The sequence below is a fragment of the Pristis pectinata genome, chromosome 10 (assembly GCF_009764475.1).
Source record: "Pristis pectinata isolate sPriPec2 chromosome 10, sPriPec2.1.pri, whole genome shotgun sequence".
NCBI classification, from domain to species: Eukaryota; Metazoa; Chordata; class Chondrichthyes; order Rhinopristiformes; family Pristidae; genus Pristis; species Pristis pectinata.
In genome coordinates, this window is record NC_067414.1 from 20,905,924 (window position 1) to 20,930,278 (window position 24,355).

Genomic DNA, 24,355 nt, shown 5'->3' on the forward strand with positions numbered 1-24,355 from the left:
AGCAGAAGTGGTAGATGCAGGTTCCATTGTAACACTTGAGAGGTTTGGATAGGTACATGGATGGGAGGTGTTTATGGTTCGGGTGGAGGTAGAGGGGACTAGGCAGATCAGGTCAGCATGGACTAGGTGGGCCAAAGAGCCTGCTTCTGTGCTACAGTACTCTATGACTCTGTGATGTAATGCAGATTATCCCCAGGACCTCACCATTAACTATCTCAAGCCTCAAAGTCTTAGTCATAGAGTCACAGAACAATTCAGCACAGATACAGGCTCTTCAGCCCAATCAGTCCATGCTGACCACACTATCCACCCAGCTAGTCCCAATTTCCTGCATTCGGCCCATATCCCTCCAGGCCCCTCCCCTCCATGTACCTAGCCAAGTGCTTCTTAAATGATACTATCGTACCTGCCTCAGCCACTTCCTCTGCCAGCTCATTCCAATATACTCACCACCCCCTGCATGAAAAAGTCGCCCCTCAGGTCCCTTTTAAATCTTTCCCCTCTCACCCTAAACTTATACCCCCTAGTTTTGGACTCCCCTACCCTGGGAAAAAGATTGTTACCATCTGCCTTATCTATGCCTCTCATAACTTTAAACACTTCTATAAGGTTGCCCCTCATCCTCTACGTTCCAAGGAATAAAGACGTAGCCTGGCCAACCTCTCCCTATAACTCAGGCCCTCTACTCCTGGCAACGTCCTCGTAAGTCTTTTCCGCACTCTGTCCAGTTTAACCACGTCTTTCCTCTAACAGGGTGGAACCATGAGTCAGAAAAGTTCTACTCACATCAATGTGGCACTACTTCAGATAACCCTAAGAATCGAGCCAAATCTACCAACTTGCAGAAGCTACCAACTGAAAAGCAATTCTAACCTGCAAGGATTTCCAGCACCTACAGTCTCTTGTGTCTCTAACCTGGAAGGTCTCACCAGAGGCAGCCCCAGTGGCAAGCTGCTTCCCACTGGAACAGAGGTCACATAATAAATACAGAGGTGTGGATACCCAAAAAATGTTAATAAAACTGATGAAGTTGACTGCAGTAGCAGTGATGAGAATTAAAAAGATACATGCAACTATATCTTTTTAGTTGTCATGGTTGCCGCTGCAGTCAATGTTTCCACAATAAGGATCAAAAACTAGTAATTATAACAAACTCTACCTGTGCTTAAGTGCTCTAACCAGCAGTTTTGGCTTCAAATTAAGAACCCAGAAACTCCACTTTGAAAACAATGGGTGACTGAATACCACCCCAAAAAAGTACAATCAACCAACAGCACAAGGTGAAGTTAATGCACTTAGGTCTACAGGGTGCCACAGTTGGTGGCTTTCTTTATAGAAGTTTTGTTCCCAACCATTCAGGCACCAAGCAAGCAAATGATGTCTCAAGCCCAGCATAACCAACCACATTACAATTCACTTATTAAATATAACTTTTCTTTCAATATCGTTTAAATCATATTTAGATTCACAGAATGGAAGGGCACAAAGGAGACCATTCAACTAACTGTGTACATGCCAGCTATTTGAAAGAGCTGTCCAATTTAGTCCCATACCTCAGATTTTCTCTATAACCCAACAAATTGGTTCTCTTCTAGTAATATTCAATGACGTTTCAAAAGCTGCCCCATCTAACTGTGTCACCACTTTCAGGGATTGATGTACCTCTACCCCTAGGTCTCTCTGTTCAACAACACTCTCCAGGGCACTGCCATTCACCGCACATGTCCTGCCTTGGTTTAACTTCCCCAAATGCATTACTTTGCTCTTGTAATTGGTAATTGGCTTATTATTGGCACATATACTGAGATACAATGAAAAGCTTTCCATATACAAGTACACAGAGGTAGCACGAAAGGAAAAAACAATAGCAGAATGCAGGATATAGTGCTACAGTTACAGAGAAAGTACAATGCATGTAGACAAATAAGGTGGAAGAGTCTTATTACAGTGGGATAGAAGCTGTCCTTGAACCTGGTGGTACAGGTTCTCAAGGCTTTGAATTTTCTGCCAATGGAAGTGGGGGGAAGAGAGAATGACCAGGGTGGGACACGTCTTTGAATATGTTGGCTGCTTTCCTAAGGCAGTGGGAAGTGTAGATAGGGTCAATGGAGGGGAGGCTGGTTTTCCTGATAGACTGGGCAGAGTTCACAACTCTCTGCAATTTCTTCATGTCTCGGGCAGAACAATTGTCACACCAATCTGTGATGCATCCAGATAGGATGCTTTCTATGGTCCATTCCCAGTTAATCAATATCCCACTATAACCTTAGACAACCTTGTTCACTGTCCACTATAACACCAATTTTGGTGTCATCTGGAAACTTCTATCCCGTTTTCAAGTTGTTCACTGAATTAGACCTACCATTTTCTATTTGCCACAAAAAACTTCATTTTAACTCATTTATAGAGGGCGTGGGTTGGAAAGTGACATACTTAAGGTAACAAACAGATGTATTAGGGTCATGGTGCAGCTAGACTGCCAGCAAAGTCACAGATGGAACTGAAAGAGGAGGAAGCCATTCTTTGTGCACGAAAGAACATCGGGTTAAATAAGTTGCAAGTTGCCTGGTTCAACCTCAGCTAGAGGTCAAAGAGGAGTAGAGAGTCAGTGGCAGATGACTGCTCCTTTAAATGTGACTGAAGAGATGGATGGAGAAGAGGCAGTGCCCTGAGGTCGACTAACCTGATAAAATGAGGGATTGTTTACATCAGCTGGTGAGGTCACAGAATCATCTCACTGCACAGGAGGTTGCTCATCAAACCATTACTCCTTTGTTTGATCTTGGAAAGAGCAGTCACATTTTGTCACAGATTCCATTTTTTAAATTTAGAGATGTGGTGTTAACTTCTGCCAAATTTTCAGCTGGTGCCTGGCCTTTGCTTAGCTTTCCTTCTGTATATTTCATCCATTAATCCCCGTGCACCTCTGTCATTTTCAGCCTTAGTATGCCAATACTTCAATCAATTCTGATTACTGGCACTTTGATGTCCAAAGCCGGAATGTATTCATTAATCCACAGCTGAAGCCTGTCCACTTAGATTGACCTGAACCAGGATTAATGGTACAGATCATTGAGTTATTAAGCATAGAAAGAGGTCCTTTGCCCCACCATGTCTATGCTGACAATCAAGTCCTCTCTAAACTAATCCCATTTACCAGTATTTGGTCCTTGGTGATTCAAATGCTCGTCCCATTACTTCTTAAATGTTGTGAAGGCCATGCTCCAGATTGCAAATCAATTCTGAGTGAAAAAGTATTCTTCCTTAGATTCTTCCTCAAGACCTTTTACTCCTAAAATCTATGCCCTTTGGTCTTATACACCACTGTTGAGGAAAAAAAAATCTTACTATTAACCCTATCTATGCATCTCATAATTTTGCACATCTCCTCAGCCTCCTCTGTTCCAAGGAAAACAAACCCAAACTATCCAGTCTCTCCTCATGACTCAAACATTCCAGCCTGGGCAACATCCTGGTCTATCTCTTCTGAACCCTCACAATGCAATCATGATGTTCCTATAGAGTGTCAACCAGAACTGCACAAAGTACTGCAGGTGTGGCCTCACCAATGTCTTATAAAGTTGTACTAAAACTAAGGAGATAGAGAGATTACTGGCATGGTGTCATGACAACAACCTTTCCCTCAATGTCAACAAAAGAGCTATTCATTGACTTCAGGAAAGGGGGCGGTGTACATGCACCTGTCTGCATCAATAGTGCTGAGGTCGAGAGGGTTGAGAGCTTCAAGTTCCTGGGAGTGAACATCACCAATAGCCTGTCCTGGTCAAATCATGTAGATGCCACACCAAGAAAGCTCACCAGTGCCTCTACTTCCTCAGGAAGCTAAAGAAATTCCGTACGTCCCCTTTGACACTCACCAACTTTTATCGATGCACCATAGAAAGCATCCTATCTGGACATATCACAGCTTTGTACAGCAACTGCTCTGCTCAGGACCACAAGAAACTGCAGAGAGTTGTGGACACAGCCCAGTGCGTCACAGAAACCAGCCTCCCCTCCTTGGACCCTGTCTTTACCTCTCGCTGCCTTGGTGAAGCAGCCAGCATAATCAAAGAACCCACCCACCCGGGTCATTCTCTCTTCTCTCCTCTTCCATCAGGTAGAAGATACAAGAGCTTTGAGGGCACATACCACCAGGCTTAAGGACAGCTTCTATCTCACTGTGATAAGACTATTGAATGGTTCCCTTATATGATGAGATGGACTCTGACCTCACAATCTATGTTGTGACCTTGCACCTTATTTTCTACCTGCATTGCACTTTCTCTGTAGCTGTGACACTTTGTATTGTTATTGTTTTTTACCTGTACTACCTCAATGCACTCTGTACTAACTCAATGTAACTGCACTGTGTAATGAAGTGACCTGTACAATCACTGTACCTTGGTACAAGTGACAATAATAAACCAATATCTCCCTGCACTTATATTCTATGCCACAGATAATGAAGGCAAGCATCCCATATGCCTTCTTCGACACCCTACCTAACCATTATGCCACCTTCAAGGATCTTTGCATCTATAGACCAAGATTCTTCCGTTCCGCAATACTACCCACAGCCCCACTGTTCATGGTATGTGTCCCATCCTTATTTATCCCCCCTACAGACCAAGTTGTCTACTTGAGCTAGTCCCATTTGCCTGCGCTTGGCACATATCCCTCTGAACCTTTCCTATCCTGTACTTGTCCAAATGTCTTTTAAATGCTGTAATTGTGACTGCCATTTCCACCTCCTTTGGAAGTTCATTCCACATACCCACCACCCTCTATGTGAAAAACCTGCCCCTTTTTAAATCCTTCCACCCTCACCTTAAACTTATGCACTCCAGTTCTGGACTCCACTACTCTGGGAAAAAGACTCTAACCATCCACCTTATGATTTTATAAACCTCTTTCAGGTCATCCCTCAGCCTCCTTCGCTCCAGAGAAAACAGTCCGAGCCTATCCAATTGCTCCTAAATAACTCAAGCCCTCCAGTCCAGGCAACGTTCTTGTGAATTTTTTCTGCATCCTTTCTAGCTTAATCACATCCTTCCTTAACCACGTCAAACAGTATAGTTACCAAAACTACATGCAATACTCCAAGTGCAGTGTAACCAATGTTTTGTACAACTGTAACATGATGTCCCAACTCTTGTATTCAATGCCACCGCTGATGAAGGCAAGCATGTGCCTTTTTCACCCCACTCTCCAACTGTATCATCCATTTCAGGGAGCTATGTACCTCTACCCCTAGGTCTGCAGCATCTGCAGTCCTTTGTTTCCCTCAGTCTTTCTGTTCAAAATCACTCCCCGGAGCCCTGCCATTCACCATGCACGTCCTGCCCTGGTTCAAGTTGCCAAAATGCATAATTTCACACTTGTCCAAGTTAAATTCCATCTGCCGCCCCCAATCAATCAATATCCCACTGTAACCTTCTTCACTGTCCACTATACCGCAATTTTGGTGTCATCTGCAAACTTACTAATCATGCCACCTACATTCTCATCCAAATCAATAAAATAGACAGACAGCAAGGGAACAGCACCAGTCTCTGTAGCACACCACTGGTCACAGGTCTCCAGTCTGAAAAACAACCCTCTACTGCCACCCTCTGACTCTTTCCACTGAATTTATTTTGTATCCAAGTGGGTAGCTCACCCTGGTCCCCATGTGATCTAAACTTCCAGACAAGCCCACCATGCAGAACCTTGTCAAAAGCCTTGCTCAAGTCCACATAGTTGGTGTCTGCAGACCTGCCCTCGTCAATCCTTTTGATAACCTCTTCAAAGAATAAACTCCATCAAATTTGTGTGCACAATTTCCCATGCACAAGGCCTTACCATCAGCATCTTGCAGGTCATCATTCATTAGAAATCAGCTGGACCAGCCACATAGATACATGGCTGGAAGAACAGATCAGAGGCTGGGTATTCTGACATTCATGTCTTACCACCAGATACCCTAAAACCATTCCACGATATACAAAGCACAAGTCAGCAGCGTGATGGATTCCTCTCCACTTGTCTGGAAGAACACTGTTCCAGCAACACTCAAGAAGCCTGACATCTACAGAACAAAGCAGCACAAGTGACAAGTTCCCCAGCAACCATTCATTCATTCCACCATCTGCATAATGTGGTTGCAGTGTATACCATCTACAAAATTCACTGCAGGTATTCTCCCAACCAGCCCTCGACCACCAAAAAGGACAATGGTTTCAGGTACATGGGAATGACCACCATCTGCATTCTCCTTTCCAAGTTACATATCATCCTGACTTGCAATTCTTGGCTAATCCAAGTTCTGGAACTCCATACCCAACTACTGTGAGAGTACCTACACCAGAAGAACTGCAGTTGTTCATCATTTTCTCAAGGATAATGGCTGCCTGGATTAGGGCGTATGGAATATGAGGAGAGGCTTAAGGTGCTAGGGCTTTATTCACTGGAAAGGAGGAGGATTAGAGGAGACATGATAGAGGTATATAAAATATTGAGAGGAATAGATAGACAGTCAGCACCTCCTTCCCAGGGCACCAATGCTCAAGACGAGAGGGCATGGTTTTAAGGTTATGGGTGGGAGGTTCAGGGGAGATGTCAAGGGGAGGTTTTTCACCCAGAGAGTGGTTGGTGCATGGAATGCATTGCCTGGGGTGGTGGTGGAGGCAGATACATTGGACAGGTTCAAGAGTTTGTTGGCTAGGCATATGGAGGAATGTGAGATAGAGGGATATGCGGGAGGAAAGGGTTAGGTAGTGTGAGGGTGGTTTGATGGACGGCATAACATGGTGGGCCGAAGAGCCTGTTTTGTGCTGTATGGTTCTATGGTTCTATGGATAAAGGAGGAATCAGCAATGAACGACTCAAACGTACCTGAAAAGTGAATTTAAGAAAGTACGCTGGCGAATACAAGAAACACCAATTTTCTGCATGCTTTCAAACGTTGGTCACCTTATAGAGCAGTTAGATTTTCTGTAATATTGAAGAGATGCATGTGATCTGCACTATTCACTGTGACCAATTTTCTGGCCTTTTCCCTCCTTGACCGGGTTCTTTGACTGGTATCTGACCATTCCATATAAAAGAATAAGTTTAAATCATGGTGTACAAGGCACTGCAATTAATTGAAACTGATCTTATGACTCTTCCTGTCTGCCTTTTTTTAAAAAGGTTCCCATCCCAACTCTGGCATGCAGAAGACAAGTTTTAGAATATTTTCTGGACTGGTTCAAAATATCAAATCCTAACTCTGAGTACATGATTTTTATATGATATCAATTTTTTCTCTGTCCGCTGGATTCTCAGCTGAAAACTTAGTGTTTTTCACTGAGGTCATAGAAATTCTCTTGTAGGAACAAAGGAAGCTGATTGGAATTTAGCGGAATACAGATGCTCTCTTTGAAACAGTGCAAGACCGTACCCATAAGAATGAGAGCAGGAGTGGCCCACACAGCTCCTCAAGACTACGCCACAACTGATCTAATCTTGGCCTCAGCACCATTTTTCTGCACACACCCTATTGTCCTTGACAGTAGTCCAAAAACCTGTCTTCTTTGGCAAATATATTCAACGGCTGAGCCTCAACAGTTCTCTGGGGTTGTAAGTCCCAAAAACTCACAACAACACTCCAAAGAAGTTCCTGTCCAGCTCCATCTCAGAGTTGACTCTAAGGGCACCCTACCAGAAAAGATATTCTCTCTGCATTCATGTTGTCAAGTCCTGATAGACTTTTCCATGTTTCAGTAAGATCATTTCTCATTCTTCTAAATACCAATCAATATAGATCTAACCTTTCCACATAAAGCAATTCCCTTTTCATGGGACTGCCTCCAAAGTATATCCTTTCCTAAATAAGGTGGCTGAAGGTGGACACACTTCTCCAGTTGTGTCTCATCTATTTTAAATACACAACTGTTGCAAGTTTTAGAAATTTCAGTACTTCTGTACTTTCTATTTTGGTACTCTTGTAATAAAGACCAACATTTCATTTGCCTTGTTAATTTCTTGTTGACACTGCATGATAACTTTCTTGTACAAGGACACCCAAAGCTCTCTGATCACCAGCATATAACAATTTCACACTATTTAAAACATAATTTACTTTTCTCTTCTTCCCCCACATTATGCTCCATCTGCCATTTTATTGCAACTCACTCAATCTGCCTTGTATACCTTTGCAGACCAACTCTTCATGTCCTCATCACAACTTGCATTTCTGCCTATTTTTAAATCATCAAACATTAAGTGTATACTGTCCTTAAAAGTACATTTGAGTTTTGATACATTTTGTTCTGGACACCAGTGTTGGTTAAAGTATACTGTCTTCAATAGAGGATGTTCTGTTGATAATTCTGCCACTATTATTTGCCTTTGGAAGCAGCAACTCAAAACAGCCTATGGACACTACATCGCAGGCAGGGGTGGAATGTTGCAACATGGATGAACTCACATCTTTTCACATTATATCTCATCTGTCATGTCCTTACCCATGAACTTGCTTTGTCCACATCCACCTGACACCTCGTTGCATCTTCTCCACAATCCAGTTTGGGATCATCAGCAAATTTGAACATACTACAGACAGTCCCAATCATTCCAAATCATTAATATGAATTATGAAAAGGTCCCAAACACCAATCCCTGTGGCACAGCACTCGTCACAGCCTCCCAAGCCCAAAATGACCTGTTTATTTCTGTTGTCCATTTTGTATCTGTTCACCAACCCTCAATCCATGCCAATATATTACCTCAATCCCAAGTGTTTTAAATTTTGTTTAAAAACTTGAGTGGCAACATGTTGAAATCCTTGTGAGAATTCAATACACTGCACTGACGAGAGTTCCCTCATAACAACTCTGCAAATTACAACCATAGAACAGTACAGCATAGGAGCAGGCCCTTCAGCCCACAATGTTGTGCTGAACTAATTAAACTGGTACTGAAACGCCTAACTAAACTAATCCCTTCTGCCTACACAATGTCCATACCCCTCCATTCTCTGCAATATTAATGTGCCTATCCATGAGCCTCTTATATGCTGCTATTATTTTTCCCTCCATTACAATCCTTGGCAGTGCGTTCCAGGCATCCACTACTCTCTGTGTAAAAAAAAATTGCCCTGCACATCTCCTTTGAACTTACCCCCTCAACTTAAATGCATGCCCTCTAGTATTAGACATTTCTACCCTGGGGCAAAAGATACTGGCTGTCCACTCTATCTATGCCTCCCATAATCTTATAAACTTCTATTAGGTCTCCTCTCAGCCTCCACCAATCCAGCGAAAACTACCCAAGTTTGTCTAACCTCTCCTCATTGCACATGCCCTCTAATCCCGGCCCCATCCTGGTAAACCTCTTCTGCACCCTTCCAATAATGGGTGACCAGAATTGAATGCAATACTCCAGATGCATTCTAACCAGAGTTTTATAAAGCTGCTGACTCTTGAACTCAACGCTTTGAATAATAAAGGCAAGCATGCCAAATACCACCCTATCAACCTGTGCAGCCACTTTCAGGGAGCTATGGACTTGGGCCCCAAGATCCCCAAAGTGCAGCACCTCACACTCGACTGGATTAAACTTCATATGCCATTTCTCCACCCATATCTGCAACTGATGTATATTCCACTGTATCATTTGGCAATCTACACTATCCACAACGCCGCCAATCTTTGTAGCGTCTGCAAACTTACTAACCCACCCAGCCACGTTTTCATCCAAGTTTTATATATACATACACATACATACACGCATACAAATATGTAGATATATGGATAGATATATCACAAACAGCAGAGGTCCCAGTACGGATCCCTGCAGAGCACCACTACCCACAGACCTCCAGCCAGAATAAGTTCCATCAACCATAACCTTAAAAAAAATTAGATTTCTCATACAGGACTAAATATCATTTGGTCACCGCACTGTGTGCCAATGGGAACCTTGGTGCCAACATTACAAATGTTTCAGATTCTGTCTAACTTTATTCCTTTTTAAGTCCCGCTTTTTCCTTTATCCCACCATTCTCTATTTCTCCTCTTCCATTCGTACCTTACTTTTGGTTGGCCTTTATCCACTTCCTTTCTTTACAAAAAACATTCCATTACGGATTGTCCAGTACAACCAGTTGTCAGACATCATACTTGCTGGACATCTCTCTTTGAATCTCCAGTGACTTTCTCCCACTTGCACATGAATAACTAACATGTTTGATTGATGAAGACTGAAGTCACCATGTTGTTTATCTCCTTGGTTTTTACACAACTGTGAAACAGGATGCAAAGACATCGATTCCAACAGTAACACCAGAGTATGACTAAGCAAACACTGACTCTAAGCTGATAAAACATTTGCTGAAGGTCAACATGATGACATTTGCTATTGGTACTTCCTTACCTCCTGCAAAATATTTTAGCTGGGAACATTTGGGGTAAATCATAAATCACTTTATTGTCAATGTCAGCATCAAGTTGATGTCTCAGTTGTTTCTTGAGCAACTGCAATGTATTGAGAGCTCACTGGATAAGGTAAACATACATTGGGCTGGAGTTTGCAGCCAGTATGAAAATGGCAGCATTAGGCAGTGACATTGGAGAAAGATGTCCAAAAAGATCTACAAGTTCTGTGGAGAGCAAGTTTCCTTTTCTGTCAATGCTCGTCGTCAGGGGAAGCTCTAGGCTTTCTCTGGCACCAACATCAATGATGTTACCATTTTTACAGATGGCTAATCAAGAATAGCATAATTTTTAATAAATATTTTAAACATTGCATAAAGTGTAAAATAAAGGCTGGAAAGTTCACATAAGATTAAAATAGTTCATTATCAAATGTATTAAAATCTATTACTTATTCAAATAATTTTAAGGAATTATATACAAAGTTATTCTAGGACCAAAGAATTTGCAAAGTAGTAGTTATGGTTTTGCACATCATGTAAAACACATTTACACTGCATACTGCAAAAGATAATGTTTTTCAGCATATTTTACAAGTTTTCTTAAATATTCAAGCGTTCAAAGAGTAATCAAGCTTCCTTGGATTACTCTTTACAAATCAAGTTACCTGAAAGTTACAAAACATCATTCTCTGCAGAGAAAAAAGAAATATTTTACAGCATTATCTTCATTTCCCATTTAACTACAGCAGGAATGGACACTGACTTTTGCTATCATTTCAACTCTAAAATCTGGGTCTAAAAAACTTACAACTGATATGCAAAAACAAAATCACATATCTTTACTCTGTCATATCATTATGACACAGTGCACTGGAACAACAAAATTATACAGTGAGGCAAGTGTTTTAATCAACTGCTTTTACACTGAGAGTTTTCTGAAAAATATAGGGGCTGACAACAGTAACAAAAGGTAGACACAAAGTCTAAATTACAGACATCCCTACATGGCATGTTTAAGCTTCTTGAAGCATTACTGTGTTGAGGTGCTGTTTCTTTCAGAGGAAGCTTAAGTAAGAAAAGACAAAATGGAAGTGAAGTGGTGAAATAAACCAAGAGGTGAGCGGCAGCTTGGAATCAGGATCATGGACTCGATCAATGAAAATTGTAAAAAAACCATCAGATGCTGGAAATCTAAAATAAAAACAGAACATGTTGGTGATACTCAGCAGGTCAGGGCATATCTGTGGGAAGACCACTTACATGGAGTTCTAGTTAGGTTTGTCCCGCTGAGACAAGGAAAGGATGGTAGGATGAAGGAACTATGGTTAACAAGAGAGGTGGAAGGTTTAGTCAAGATGAAGGAAGGAAGGATATTTAAGGTTTCGGAAGCAAAAATCAGATAGGGCTCATTTGGAAAGTCATGAGGTATGGGATCCAGGGAAATTGGCTGTGTGGATTCGAAATTGGCTTGTCCACAGAAGTCAGAGGGTGGTTGTTGAAGGGGATTATTCAATCTGGAGGTCGGTGACTGGTGGCAATCCACAGGGATCTGTTCTGGGACCCCCTGCTCTTTGTGATTTTGATAAATGATTTGGATGAAGAAGTGGAAGGATGGCTTGGTAAGTTTGCAGATGGCAGGAAGGTTGATGGTGTACTAGATAGTGAAGGTTGTCGTAGGTTGTAACAGGATTCAGACAGGATGCAGAGCTGGGTGGAGAAGTGGCAAATGGAGTTCAATCCAGAGAAATGTGAAGTGATACACTTTGGAAGAATGAACTTGAAGGCAGAGTACATGGTTAATGGCAGGATTCTTAGAAGTGTGGAGGAACAGAGAAATCTTGGAGTCAAGTACAAGGTCTCTCAAAGTTGACGCACAAGTGGATAGGGCGGTTCAGAAGGCGTTTGGTGTGCTGGCCTTCATTAGCCGGGGGATTGAGTTCAAGAGCCAAGAGGTAATGTTGCAGCTGTAAAAGACTCTCGTTAGACCACACTTGGAATATTGTGTTCAGTTCTAGTCAGTACATTATAGGAAGGACATGGAATCTTTGGAGAGGGCGCAGAGGAGATTTACAAGGATGCTACCTGGGTTGGAGAGCATGTCTCATGAGAAGAGGTTGAGCGAACTAGGGAGGACAGAGGATGTGAGGAGACCATAGAGGTATTGGTATTGGTTTATTATTATCACCTGTACCGAGGTACAGTGAAAAGCTTGTCTTACAAACCAATCATACAGGTCAATTCATTACACAGTGCAGTTACATTAGGTCAGTACAGAGTGCATTCATATAGTACAGGTAAAAACAATAACAGTACAGAGTAAAGTGTCACAGCTACAGAGAAACTGCAGTGCAATAAGGTGCAAGGTCACAACAAGGTAGATTGTGAGGTCATAGTCCATCTCATTGTATAAGGGAACTGTTCAACAGCCTTATCACAGTGGGGTAGAAGCTGTCCTTAAGTCTGGTGGTACGTGCCCTCAGGCTCCTGTATCTTCTACCCAATGGAAGAGGAGGGAAGAGAGAATGTTCCTGGTGGGTGGGGTCTTTGATTATGCTGGCTGCTTCACCAAGACAGCGAGAGGTAAAGACAGAGTCCAAGGATAGGAGGCTGGTTTCCATGATGCGCTGGGCTGTGTCCACAACACTCTGCAGTTTCTTGCGGTCCTGGGCAGAGCAGTTGCCGTACCAAGCTGTGATACAGCCAGATAGGATGCTTTCTATGGTGCATCTGTAAAAGTTGGTGAGAGTCAAAGGGGACAAACCAAATTTCTTTAGCCTCCTGAGGAAGTAGAGGCGCTGGTGAGCTTTCTTGGCTGTGGCTTTTACATGATTTGACCAGGACAGGCTGTTGGTGATGTTCACTCCCAGGAACTTGAAGCACTCAACCCTCGTGACCTCAGCACCATTGATTTAGACAGGTGCATGTACACTGCCCCCTTTCCTGAAGTCAATGACCAGCTCTTTTGTTTTGTTGACATTGAGGAAAAGGTTGTTATCATGACACCATTCCACTAAGCTCTCTACCTCCTTCCCCTATAAGATTATGAGAGGCATAGAAAGTGTGGACAGCCAGCATCTTTTCCCCAGGGTGGCAATGGCTAATACTAGAGGTCCCCCATTTAAGGTGCATGGAGGAAAGTTCAGGGGAGATGTCAGAGGTAGTTTTTTTTTTACACAGAGTGGTCCATGCCTGGAACGCACTGCCGGCGGTGGTGGTAGGAGCCGATACAATAGGGTCATTTAAGAGACTATCAGATAGGCAGATGGACAAAGGAAAAATGGAGGGTTATGGGAGGTGAAGTAGAGAGGGGGATAGATTGAATGGGGATATGGTTTATATAGGTCAGCACAACATCGTGGGCCGAAGGGCCCATACTGTGCTGTACTGTTCTACGTTCTAGCTTTTCCCAGTTCTGATGGAAGTTACTGACCTGAAGAGTCTCTGTTTCTGAGTCTACAGATGCTAAGTTAGCAGCCGAGTATTTCCAGCATTTTCTGTTGTTATTGCATATATATATTACCTTCAACAAAATGTCCCATGGTTTCACAAAAGCATGGCCAAACAACATTTAATTCAGTACAAGCCACCCCCTTCTCAAACAGGTGTACCACTTTGAATATTGTTGGGGGTGGATGTTCTCTCAGGGAAAGTAGCAAAATCAAGCCTGTGGCACCATGGATGGCTCTGCCGGACAGCAGGAGGGATAAAGGCATGGCGAGCTATAGTTGTAAGAGATTTGACAGTAAGGGGAACAGATGGACATTTCTGTAGCTGAGAACAAAACTCCCAGATGATTCTCTTTTACCATATCTACCAAGAATATCTCACGTTCCCTTACTGCCCTCCTGATTTCCTTCTTGTGCATTCCTACATCTCTTATACTCCTCAAATGATCCACTTGATCGTAGCTGCCTATACCTGACATACGCCTCTCTCTTTTTCCTGACCAGAGCCACAATGTCCCTCATCAACCAGGGTTCCCTAATCCTGCCAGCCTTGCCCTTCACTCTAACAGGAAGATGTTGGCCCTGAACTCTCCCCATCTCATTTTTAAAAGCCTCTCACTTGTTAGATGTCCCTTTTACCTGCTAACAGCTACTCCTAATCAACTTTTGCAAATTCCTGTCCAATGCTATCAAAATTAGGATAATGCCCCAATTTAGGATAACTTGTCTCAACTTGTGCCATTGACAAGCCTGGCAAGGGAGATGAAAATAGTTTAGTATGTAGGAGATAAAGCATGTGTTATAAGCAACCCCCTTGTTATGGCTGTTTGGATAATGGAAATTTGCCCTTAAAGAATTCACAAATCACTTCCCAAAACTTTGAGATACGGAATAAAATTTACTCTTACAAAATTTATGTGAAAAGAGTAAATAAATAAACACAAAAGTTTACTTCAACTCTCATTTCTTGACGCACGTGCAAATTGCACAGCTTCATGTTATGGAAAAGTGCGTTACAGACCATTTTCTTGGAAAGCAACCCCCTGTAACAGTGGTCAGTCACCTGTATTACAAAGATGCAGCAGCAGCTCTATCACAACACTTGCTTTTAAAACACTGCAATCAGGTTTAAACCTGTACAAATATCACTCTGTTTAATTCAATACAAACCAGGATTTACACATTCTCTGTGACTGTGACAGCGATTGACTACCACTTTTTAGTTTTTCTTCAGTCCGTGACTTCATTCACACAATTAATTTATCACTTGACTCCAAATTACGTTGCCAGTATTGTCTACTGCAAAACTGCAGGAATTACAATAAAACTCAGAATCCAGCACCCTTGGGACTTTGATAGTGCCAGACTGGTCTGGACGACTGGATGTGATTCCTATTAATACCCAAACACACCTTCATTTCGCTTTTTTTATTACATGTTACACAGTAATAAACTTCCAGTGAACCAGATGAGTTTAAAGGGAGGGGGATAATGTGCAAACAATCTGGACCCAGCTCTGGGCACAAAACCATACACATTCCAGATCCCAAGCCCAGCTGCATACCCTGCTCACACACTGAACTAATGAGTGAGCCAGTTGCCGGACCATCAGGACTTAGAATATAGAATGCAGAACAGCACAGCGAAGGAAAAGGTCCTTTGGCCAACAACGTCTTTACTGATCACGATGCCAATTTCAACTAATCTCATCTGTCTGCACATGGTCTCTATCCTTCCATTCCCAGCCTGTCCACGTGCCTGTCTACATGCCTTTTAAAGGTTGCTCTGGTATCTGCTTCCACCACTTCTCCTGGCAGCTCATTCCAGACACCTACCATTCTCTTTTTTCAAAAAAAAAATGCCAAGTAAATTTCCTTTGAACTCCCCCCTCTCACGTTAAAGCCATGCCTTCTAGTATTTGATATTTGCATCCTGGGGAAATGACTCTGACTATCTATTCTATCTATGCCTCTCATAATTTTATAAACCTCTATATTGGTATTGGTTTTTCAGGTCTCCCCTCAGCCTCCGACACTCCAGAGAAAATAATCCAAGTTTATCCAGCCTCCCCTTATAGCTAATACCCTCTAATCCAGGCAGCATCCTGGTAAACCTCTTCTGAACTCTCTCCAAAGCTTCCACATCCTCTTGTAATGCGGCAACTAGAACTGCACATAATACTCCAAGTGCACCTGAACCAAAGTTTTATACAGCTGCAACATGATTACACCACTTTTATACTCAATGCCCTGACTGATAAAGACAAGTATGTCGTAAGCCACCTTTACCACCCTTTACTGTTGTTGCCACTTTCAGAGAGCTATGGATGTGCACCTCAAGATCCCTGATCAGATGCCAAATTATCAGAGATTTACTGTATAGTTGCAGCAGAAGTTGTTGAGGTTCAGTAAATATGTTTTGCTGAAAATAATTGAGAGGTTGTTTAATTTCTCTCAAACTCTGATGCAGGACATATGTTACCAATTTGGGTGTGGGAAATGACCATTTAATGCATGGTCTGAGTAATAGTCTTTCCCACTTGGCAATCCATCTGTGACATCACTAACTATATTTATACTTACCTGAATGATAATGTTACATCCCTTAATATTCACCAGACCAGACCCAATGTCCCTGGAAATGTGTACACTTATAACTTACTTGGGTTTTGGGAACTTTGAAGTAAAGTGGAGCAGAAGTGCAAGATCTCCCTGTTCTTATTGAATAGCAGAGCAGGCACAGAGCTGAATGACCTGCCTTCCTTTTTTATGGTTTATGTGCAGCTGCAACATCACACATGCCTGTGCCTAACTGAAGCCCACAGCTTGTAACTTTGTGCAAAAGTTCCCAGGTGTGTGAACCTTCAACTGACTTACATTCTCATTGAAGGTTTTAAACTGGGAATTAATGTTGGAGGCAGCACAGTTATGAAATAAGCAACTGAGATTTCACTATCATTGCAGGTCAGAAGTACAAATTTCCAAGTTCAGAGTCTCCCAATAAGAAAATTTGAGAAATTGTTTATTGATAAATGTAGACAGCAAAATCATGCAAAATTTGGAATCTCACAGCATAGAACAAGACGTCTGCAGGAGCTCAGAGAGCGACATTTGGCATCTCTAATGTTGTGGAGACCACACTGGAGAAACCAAACACAGATTGAGGACTACTTTGCAGAGCACCTGCATTCAGTCTGCAGGGGCAGCCCTGACCTTCTCGTTGCCTGTCACTCTAATTCTCCAACCCACTCCCACTCTGATCCATCAGTCTATGACCTCCTGTACTGTTACAATTAGGCCCAATGCAAGCTTGAGCAACAGCACTTCATCTTCCGTCTGGACACATTGCAGATTTCTGGACTTAATAATTGAATTCTACAACTTCAGGTAACTTGATTTTTCAGTATCAGTTGTCCACCTGTGACATTTGCTCAGCTTGTTTGTTTTCTCCCCATTTTTCCTCTGGGAGTGGAGGACACGCTTAGACCCACCTGCTGGGCATGCTTTCTTGTTCTGCATTTTGCAACTCCTACGTTCTTTTGTCTAGGTTCTCACTCTCTAACGGCTCCCATTCACTCATTGACCAGATAACCTTGTTTACAGCTTATCCCCATGATCACCATGGTTTTACCCTATCAGAGACATCCCCCTCCCCCACACTCTCTGCAATTTAACAAGTTTTTTATGTGCCCTGGAGACACAAGAGACTGCAGATGCTGGGATCTGGAGCAAAAAGTAAGCCGGTGAAGGTGGTCAGCAAGGCAGACAGCATCTATGGAGGCAAACAGACTCCATAGGTTCAGCAGGTGAAGCAGCGTTCCTCCAGCAGCTTGTTCTCTAATTCTCATGAAAGGACAGGCACAGTAGTGTAGCGGTTAGCGTAACACTTTGCAGCGTCTGCGACCTGGGTTCAATTCCAGCCGCTGTCTGTAAAGAGTTTGTATGTTCTCCCTGTGTCTGCGTGGGTTTCCTCCAGGTGCTCCGGTTTCCTCCCACATTCCAAAGACATACAGGTTAGGAGCTGTGGGCATGCTATGTTGGCGCCAGAAGCGTGGCAACACTTGTGGGATGCCCCCACAACAATCCACGCAAAGGTTGCATTTCACTGTGTGTTTCGATGTACATGTGACTAATAAAGATATCTGATCTCATCTTATATGCCCTTTCCAGTTCTGAAGAAGGGCCTTCGACCTGAAACATTATCTCAGTTTCTCTTCCCACAGATGCAACCTGCTGAGTATTTCCAAGATTTTCTGATTTTATTTTAAATTTCCAGCATATGCAGATGTTTGATTTCCAGTGGCAGGTTTCATGAATGGTAAAGGGTGAAATGTTAGAGAATGGGCTGAAAGAATAATGACATTAACAAAGAGAATTAGAGATGGTAGTCACTTGCACACACAGCAGCTTGGACATTAAAAAATGCAAATGGAATAAGAAATCTGGGAGGGTGGATTGGAGTAAAAATTCAATCAGAAGAAAAGATATGCGACTGATAATCTAGCTACATGAATCATTAAATGAAATTCACGTTATTAATTACAAAGTTAATACCCGGAGGAACCCGGAGGAAACAGGACATTACCAAGGTAGTGGGCTCCTATGCGTTTTGGTTTAAGATGAACCGAAGGAAATGCAATGGGGATTGGTAAACAGTGATGTACATTAGTGCAGAAAGCATCCACAACAGATTCATAACAGGTGTTTATTCAGTTACAAGGATGAAAGTAAGACATCTGAATACCCAAATAAAAACATATTAAGAGTACATGAGCGCAATTTAAATGTTTTATAAAATAATACTGCACAGGAGGCAATTATTTATTGAACCTGTGCCAGAGTTTAGTTAGAGCTCTACAATTAATCGTACTTCTTGCTCTTTTGTCATAACATTCTAAAATGTTTTTTCAAGTCCTCATGCAATTCTCTTTTGAATGTCACTACTGAATCTCATTCTGCCCTGCTTTCTGGCAGGTTGCATTCCAGAGAGCAACTACTCATTGGGTGAAAGTAGTTTCATGCTATCCTTTTGCTAATAATTTTAAATCTGCATTCTTTTTGTTACTGACATACTTATTACTGGAAACAATGATCAAGTTTCTCAATGCCATTTACAGCAACTCTACCAAATCTCCCCTTCAACTTGCTCTCCGTTTCTCCGTATATCCAAAATTCGCTCATCACTGCTCCGATTGGAGTTCTGCACCAACTTCATGGCCTTGGCATTCCTTCCAGAACTGAACATACAGTCTACTGAGTTTAAATGTATTTCTTTAACAACAGTCCTGCCACCTTCAAACATTTGTATAAACTACATCGCCAAATCTCTCTTATCTTATTGACCATTTAAAATTGTACCATTTCGTTTTCATTGTCTCTTCTCATTCTTCCTATCAATCATTTGTGATCCCTGCAATTACATGGCCCTCTTTTACTATCCCTTAGCAGCCTGAAAGTGTCCATCAAAGGCCTAGTGTCAACTAGGCTTCAAGTGGTGCAGTGCAGAGGCACAACTCTGAAAAGATATGTCATACCTAAGTAATACGAATGACTTTCTGGCTCCAAATACAATGGCTAAAGTATATCCTGTACATAACTCAAGTGAATAGCCTGACTTCAGAACAAACGGGAATCCTATCCTGTATCCACACTATCTCCATTGTAAAACAGTAAAAAAAAATGCATGCTCATGTTACAAATGCTGATAAAACTGAGTTTCTTATAATGGGATTAAAGAGCAATGATGTGAGTTGTTTAAAATCATTAACTTGCTGGAAAAGAAGCAACGACTCATGTAATAGACATGAAATGCTGCCCACACCCAAATAAGCACAACAAAAGTAACAATTGGGAAATGTAAACCCAGCTACTTAATGTGTTAAAAACTAGGACTGCAGTTCCAAGAGCTGTGAAGTTAACAGATTACAAAAACAGCAGACACAAGGAAGCATTTATTCCTGCCGGGGATTAATTTGGATTTGTACTGACACCTTTGATTCACCATGTGGTGATTACTAACGTCGTGTATGCTGCCATTTTAGTCACGGACAGACCCTCTACTATGTTGACAAAAAAAATTGGAGGGAAAGCTTTGATATCAACTAGCACCAAGAGGCTACTTGCAGTTAAAAATCTAGAAATTATTGATCTGCCTTTAGTTAAAATTCTGCTATGACTATAAGAAGATTATAGAGCGGCCTGATGGTTAGGAAGTCCATCTTTTCTTCTCTGTTGAAGCAGGAGAGGTGTGTAAAACATTCATACTCAGATTGCTAAAACTTTTATGAATAGGTGGTTTAAAAAAGTGACAATCTGGAAATGAAAGAGTTTGAGGCTTAAGAAGACTTGATCGCATAAATACCAACTATTCTGAAGTCCATTCAGGAACATGGGTCTGCTAAGGATGGAATGGAAACAGTCAGAAATAATTTATTTGATACAACAGAATTAATCTGTTTAAGTTTTTTGCTCAATTGGCATTTCTGGATCAGGGATTAATTTGTATTGGCAGCTCTTCCCATTCAGTAATCGATAAAAAGATTGGCTTTTCAACAACTAGGATGTGCATGTTTCCATTAGGATTATCAAGAGTAGGAATTTCACTGTATTGTTATCAATAAAACAGTTTCTCATCATTGGCTGGGAAGGGAATGAATTGACTGGCTTAGAATTGGCAATGAAACAATTCCTCTATCTGTATGAAAGAAACACCTACCCACTCACCATCCTTTCTTACATGTTAACTGAGAAAATAAATTTGAAGTCTACCATCAAAGTTCATCGCAAAACAAGTTTGTATTTTCCACCAGATTACGGAGAGCAAAGATTCAGGCTTAACTCAAAGTGCTTTGTTTCTGCATGATTCAACAAGAATTTTTGCTAGATAACATTCATGCATAAACATTACAGGTAACAGTACAGGTCATAGTACAGTAACAGGCCCTTCGGTCCAAGTTGTCCATGCCGACCAAGGTCTGACCTAGTCCTATTTGCCTATGTTTGGCCAATATCCCTCTAAACCTTTCCAATCAATGTACCTATGTAAGTGTCTTTTAAACATTGTAATTGACCCACCTCTAAAGTTTCCTCTGGTAACTTGGTCCATCTACCCACCACTGTGCATGTGAAAACTTGCTCCCTCAGGTCCCTTTTAAATCTTTAAATTTATAGTCTATTCAAGGGAACCAGTAACTTCAAAATGGTAAAACTTTGTGGTTTTTCCAATAGCAAAATGAAATACATCCTTAAAAATGGGTACAACTGAAGATTTGGGAGTTGATACCATATATTATGATTCTGCATCAATGGAATTATTCTCAATTTTAACAGAAAGTGTTCAATATTATCACCTGTACTAAAATAGTAAGCAGTGAAATAACATGAACATACTAACATGTCTACTGTTAAACAGGACATCAACAATTTATTCATGTGTTAAATTTAAAACAAAAATGTAAAGAAATCAGAAATCATATCAAACAGAGAAAAGATCTCAAAGCAAGACAATAAATACAGAAACTACAGTAATACTGGGCCTAATATCAGATCTTTAGTCCCTTTAGATTTTGCAATATCAATGTGCCAGTCGTATCCATGTGCCAATCAAAGTTCTATTCATTTGCTGACTATTCTCACTAAATTGACATCATTGTCACCTAATCCAAAAGTAAAACACTGCTGATGTTGGAACTCAGAAATAAAAACAGAAATGCAGGGAGTATTCACTTAGGTCAGGCATCTGTAGAGGGAGCCACAGAACCAATCCTTCAGGTTTAACTATCACCTTAAATTTTTATTCCCATTATCGATCAACTATTCTCATCTCACCTGTGTTTCATGTTTTCACAGATCAGTAGAATTAGTCAGTTAGTCACAAGTCAGTAGGAGTGATTTTCCCTCTGATGAGGAAGTTGGGGGCTGTGTGATTAAGGTTTCACATCCTGTCCTTTGCTGCCAGAACCTGCTTTTAATGCTCCCTTGTCTGATATCACAACACAAGAAGCTGTTGTGTATAGGAGAAAATGGTGTAATCGGTATTATAAGATTGAAAAAAGCTTTAATTAATGAAGGGAGAACTCAAAGAAACATAAATTTGGTTAGGCTGCATTTGAAGCATTGCGTTTAGTTCAGGTTACCCCATTACAGAAAGGATGTGGAGGTTTTGGAGAGGGTGCAGAGGAGGTTCACCAGGATGCTGCCTGGATTACGGAGTATTAGCTATAGGGAGAGGTTAGACTGACTCGGATTGTTTTCTCAAGAGTGTCGGAGGCTGAGGGGAGACCTGAGGGGAGAGCTTTATAAAATTATGAGAGGCATAGATATAGGATAGTTGGAGCCTCTTTCCCAGGGTAGAAATGTCAAATACTAGAGGGCACAGCTTTAAGGTGAGAGGGGGAAAGTTGAAGGGAGAAATGCAAAGTGAGTTTTTTTTTAATTATACAGAGTGGTAGGTACCTGGAACGTGCTGCCAGGGGTGCCAGTGGTAACAGACATGATAGTGGCATTTAAGAGGCACTTAGGTAGACACACGAACATGAAGGGAATGGAGGTATATGGATTATGTGCAGGCAGATGGGATTAGTTCCATTTGGCATCATGGTCGGCACAGACATAGTGGACGATAGGCCTGTTCCTGCGCTGTACTGTTCTCTGTTTTATTTCAACAATTTACATTAATACATCTTTTACATAACATTCCAAAGTATTTCACAAGAGCATAAGAAAAAAAAACATTCACTTAGCCACAAAAACATGCGTTAGAACGACCACCAGGTTAAAAAGATGCTTTTTTTTTAAAAGAAGTACCTTTTAAAAAAGAGAGGTAGAGACACAGAGAGATTTAGGGAGGGGTTCATGTGGCATGTATGGCCAAAGATCCAACTGCTATTGTTGAGCTGCAGAATCAAGGCTCTTGAAAAGGACACAACTGGTGGAATTCTAAGTTCTAGGAGGGCTGTTATGTTGGAGGTGACCAGGTTGGAATGAAGTGAAGCCATGTAACAATTTGAACCCATGGAAGAGAAACCCATGATTGAGGTGTTGCTGTCAAACAATCGAGGTAGCTCAGCTAGCACAGGATAACAGTGAACTCAGTACGAGTTGTTATCAGCAGCAGTGTTTTCAAAAGACCTGAAGCTCAGAGGGGAGGGAGGCTGGCCAGGGGAACATATCCAGCAAAAGTATGAACAGGCAAAGCAGCAGCAAAGAATGCTGTGATTCCTTTAATTCATGTATAGATTGGATCACTAAACTGTCATGAAATAGTCAGCTTATCTTTAACAAAATGGAAAAATTAACCTGGGGAAGTATTCTCCAAGGCCTTGGTTAAGCAACCTTTTTGATTTGAAATAGATTTGTTTGACTTTGCATTCAATATACTACATCTAATGTAGGACTGCATGATTTGAGCAATAGGTGGGTGGCTGTCCTCCAAATGCGACAAGGAACGTAGTACTATCCGTACTGGTTTATGAAACACACCATTATGCTCACAATGAATCAGGGCAACAGAGGTGAGTTTTGAAAAAAAAAAACAATATAACAGTTAGAACTATCATGACACGGAAGGAAACCTCTTGGACCATCGAGTCTGCAGTGTTTTTTTTGCAGAGCAATCACATCTGTTACATTCCCTCATTCTTCAAAAAGACAGTAGAGCATAATATCAGTAAAAAAAACAGATCAACTTGCCCAGCAGTTGGTGCATCCTGGTGTTGAAATGCCTGGGTGCAGGTAAAGCCAAGACATGGCATCGCTAACCATGGTGACATCTTCTGCTGGTCCCTGAAAGGAGCCATTGAAGTAGACCTTAGTCTGGTGCTCAGTTTCAGTTTAATAAATGGTGATGTTGTTTGTTGCTTCTCACATCGAGTCTGGGTTTCCCTTGATGTAGCTGATTGGTTCTATCCCCAGTGAGATGTACTATTCCTCAGATCCTGGGGCTGACACCATTGTGTTGCACTGGATTTACTGATGTACAGATGGACCATCTTTCATGTAACCAGATCTCCTGACCTGCTATTTTCTTATTGGTTTTTCAGGAACTGTGCACTACTAAACAAGGCCAGTATTTATTGCCCAACCCCAATTTCCTCAAGAAAGTGATGATGGGTCACCATCTTGAACATGCAGTCTAAAATGTTGTGTTTTGACATAGCCTTGTAGCTTGCAGAGCCATTTCATCAGGCTATTACAGATCAACCACGCTGCTGTGGATTTGGAGTCACATAGGGCAGACACAGCGGTCATGTTCACTCAGGGTAGTTTTCTTTTAAAGTTTAATTTCAGATTATTAATTAACTGAATTAAATTCCACAGGTGCCATTGTAGTATTTGAAACCCTATCTTTACAAATGGATAGGGTAGGAAAAAAAGGCATACGGCATGAGTATAAAAGTTGTGAACACCTATGTCAGAGGCTATAAAATTGTGAGAGGCAAAGATAGGATGGATAGTCTTTTTACCCAGGGTGGAAATGTGAAATACTAGACGGCATAGGTTTAAAGTGAGAT

General features: G+C 41.6%; 1 protein-coding gene across 16 annotated transcripts in view; it reads right to left on the bottom strand.

The window, feature by feature from the left end:
* LOC127575471 (regulating synaptic membrane exocytosis protein 1-like) overlaps nt 1-24,355 on the bottom strand; it is a 587,418-nt gene that overhangs the window by 445,656 nt on the left and 117,407 nt on the right. For 13 of the 16 annotated variants that reach the window (XM_052025385.1, XM_052025396.1, XM_052025393.1 and 10 more), the window contains exon 2: nt 23,535-23,627. The exons of the other annotated variants lie outside the window; for them this stretch is intronic. In XM_052025385.1, the coding sequence (XP_051881345.1) occupies nt 23,535-23,627 (93 nt within the window). The remainder of the gene's footprint in view (nt 1-23,534; nt 23,628-24,355) is intronic. 16 annotated transcript variants of the gene reach the window in all.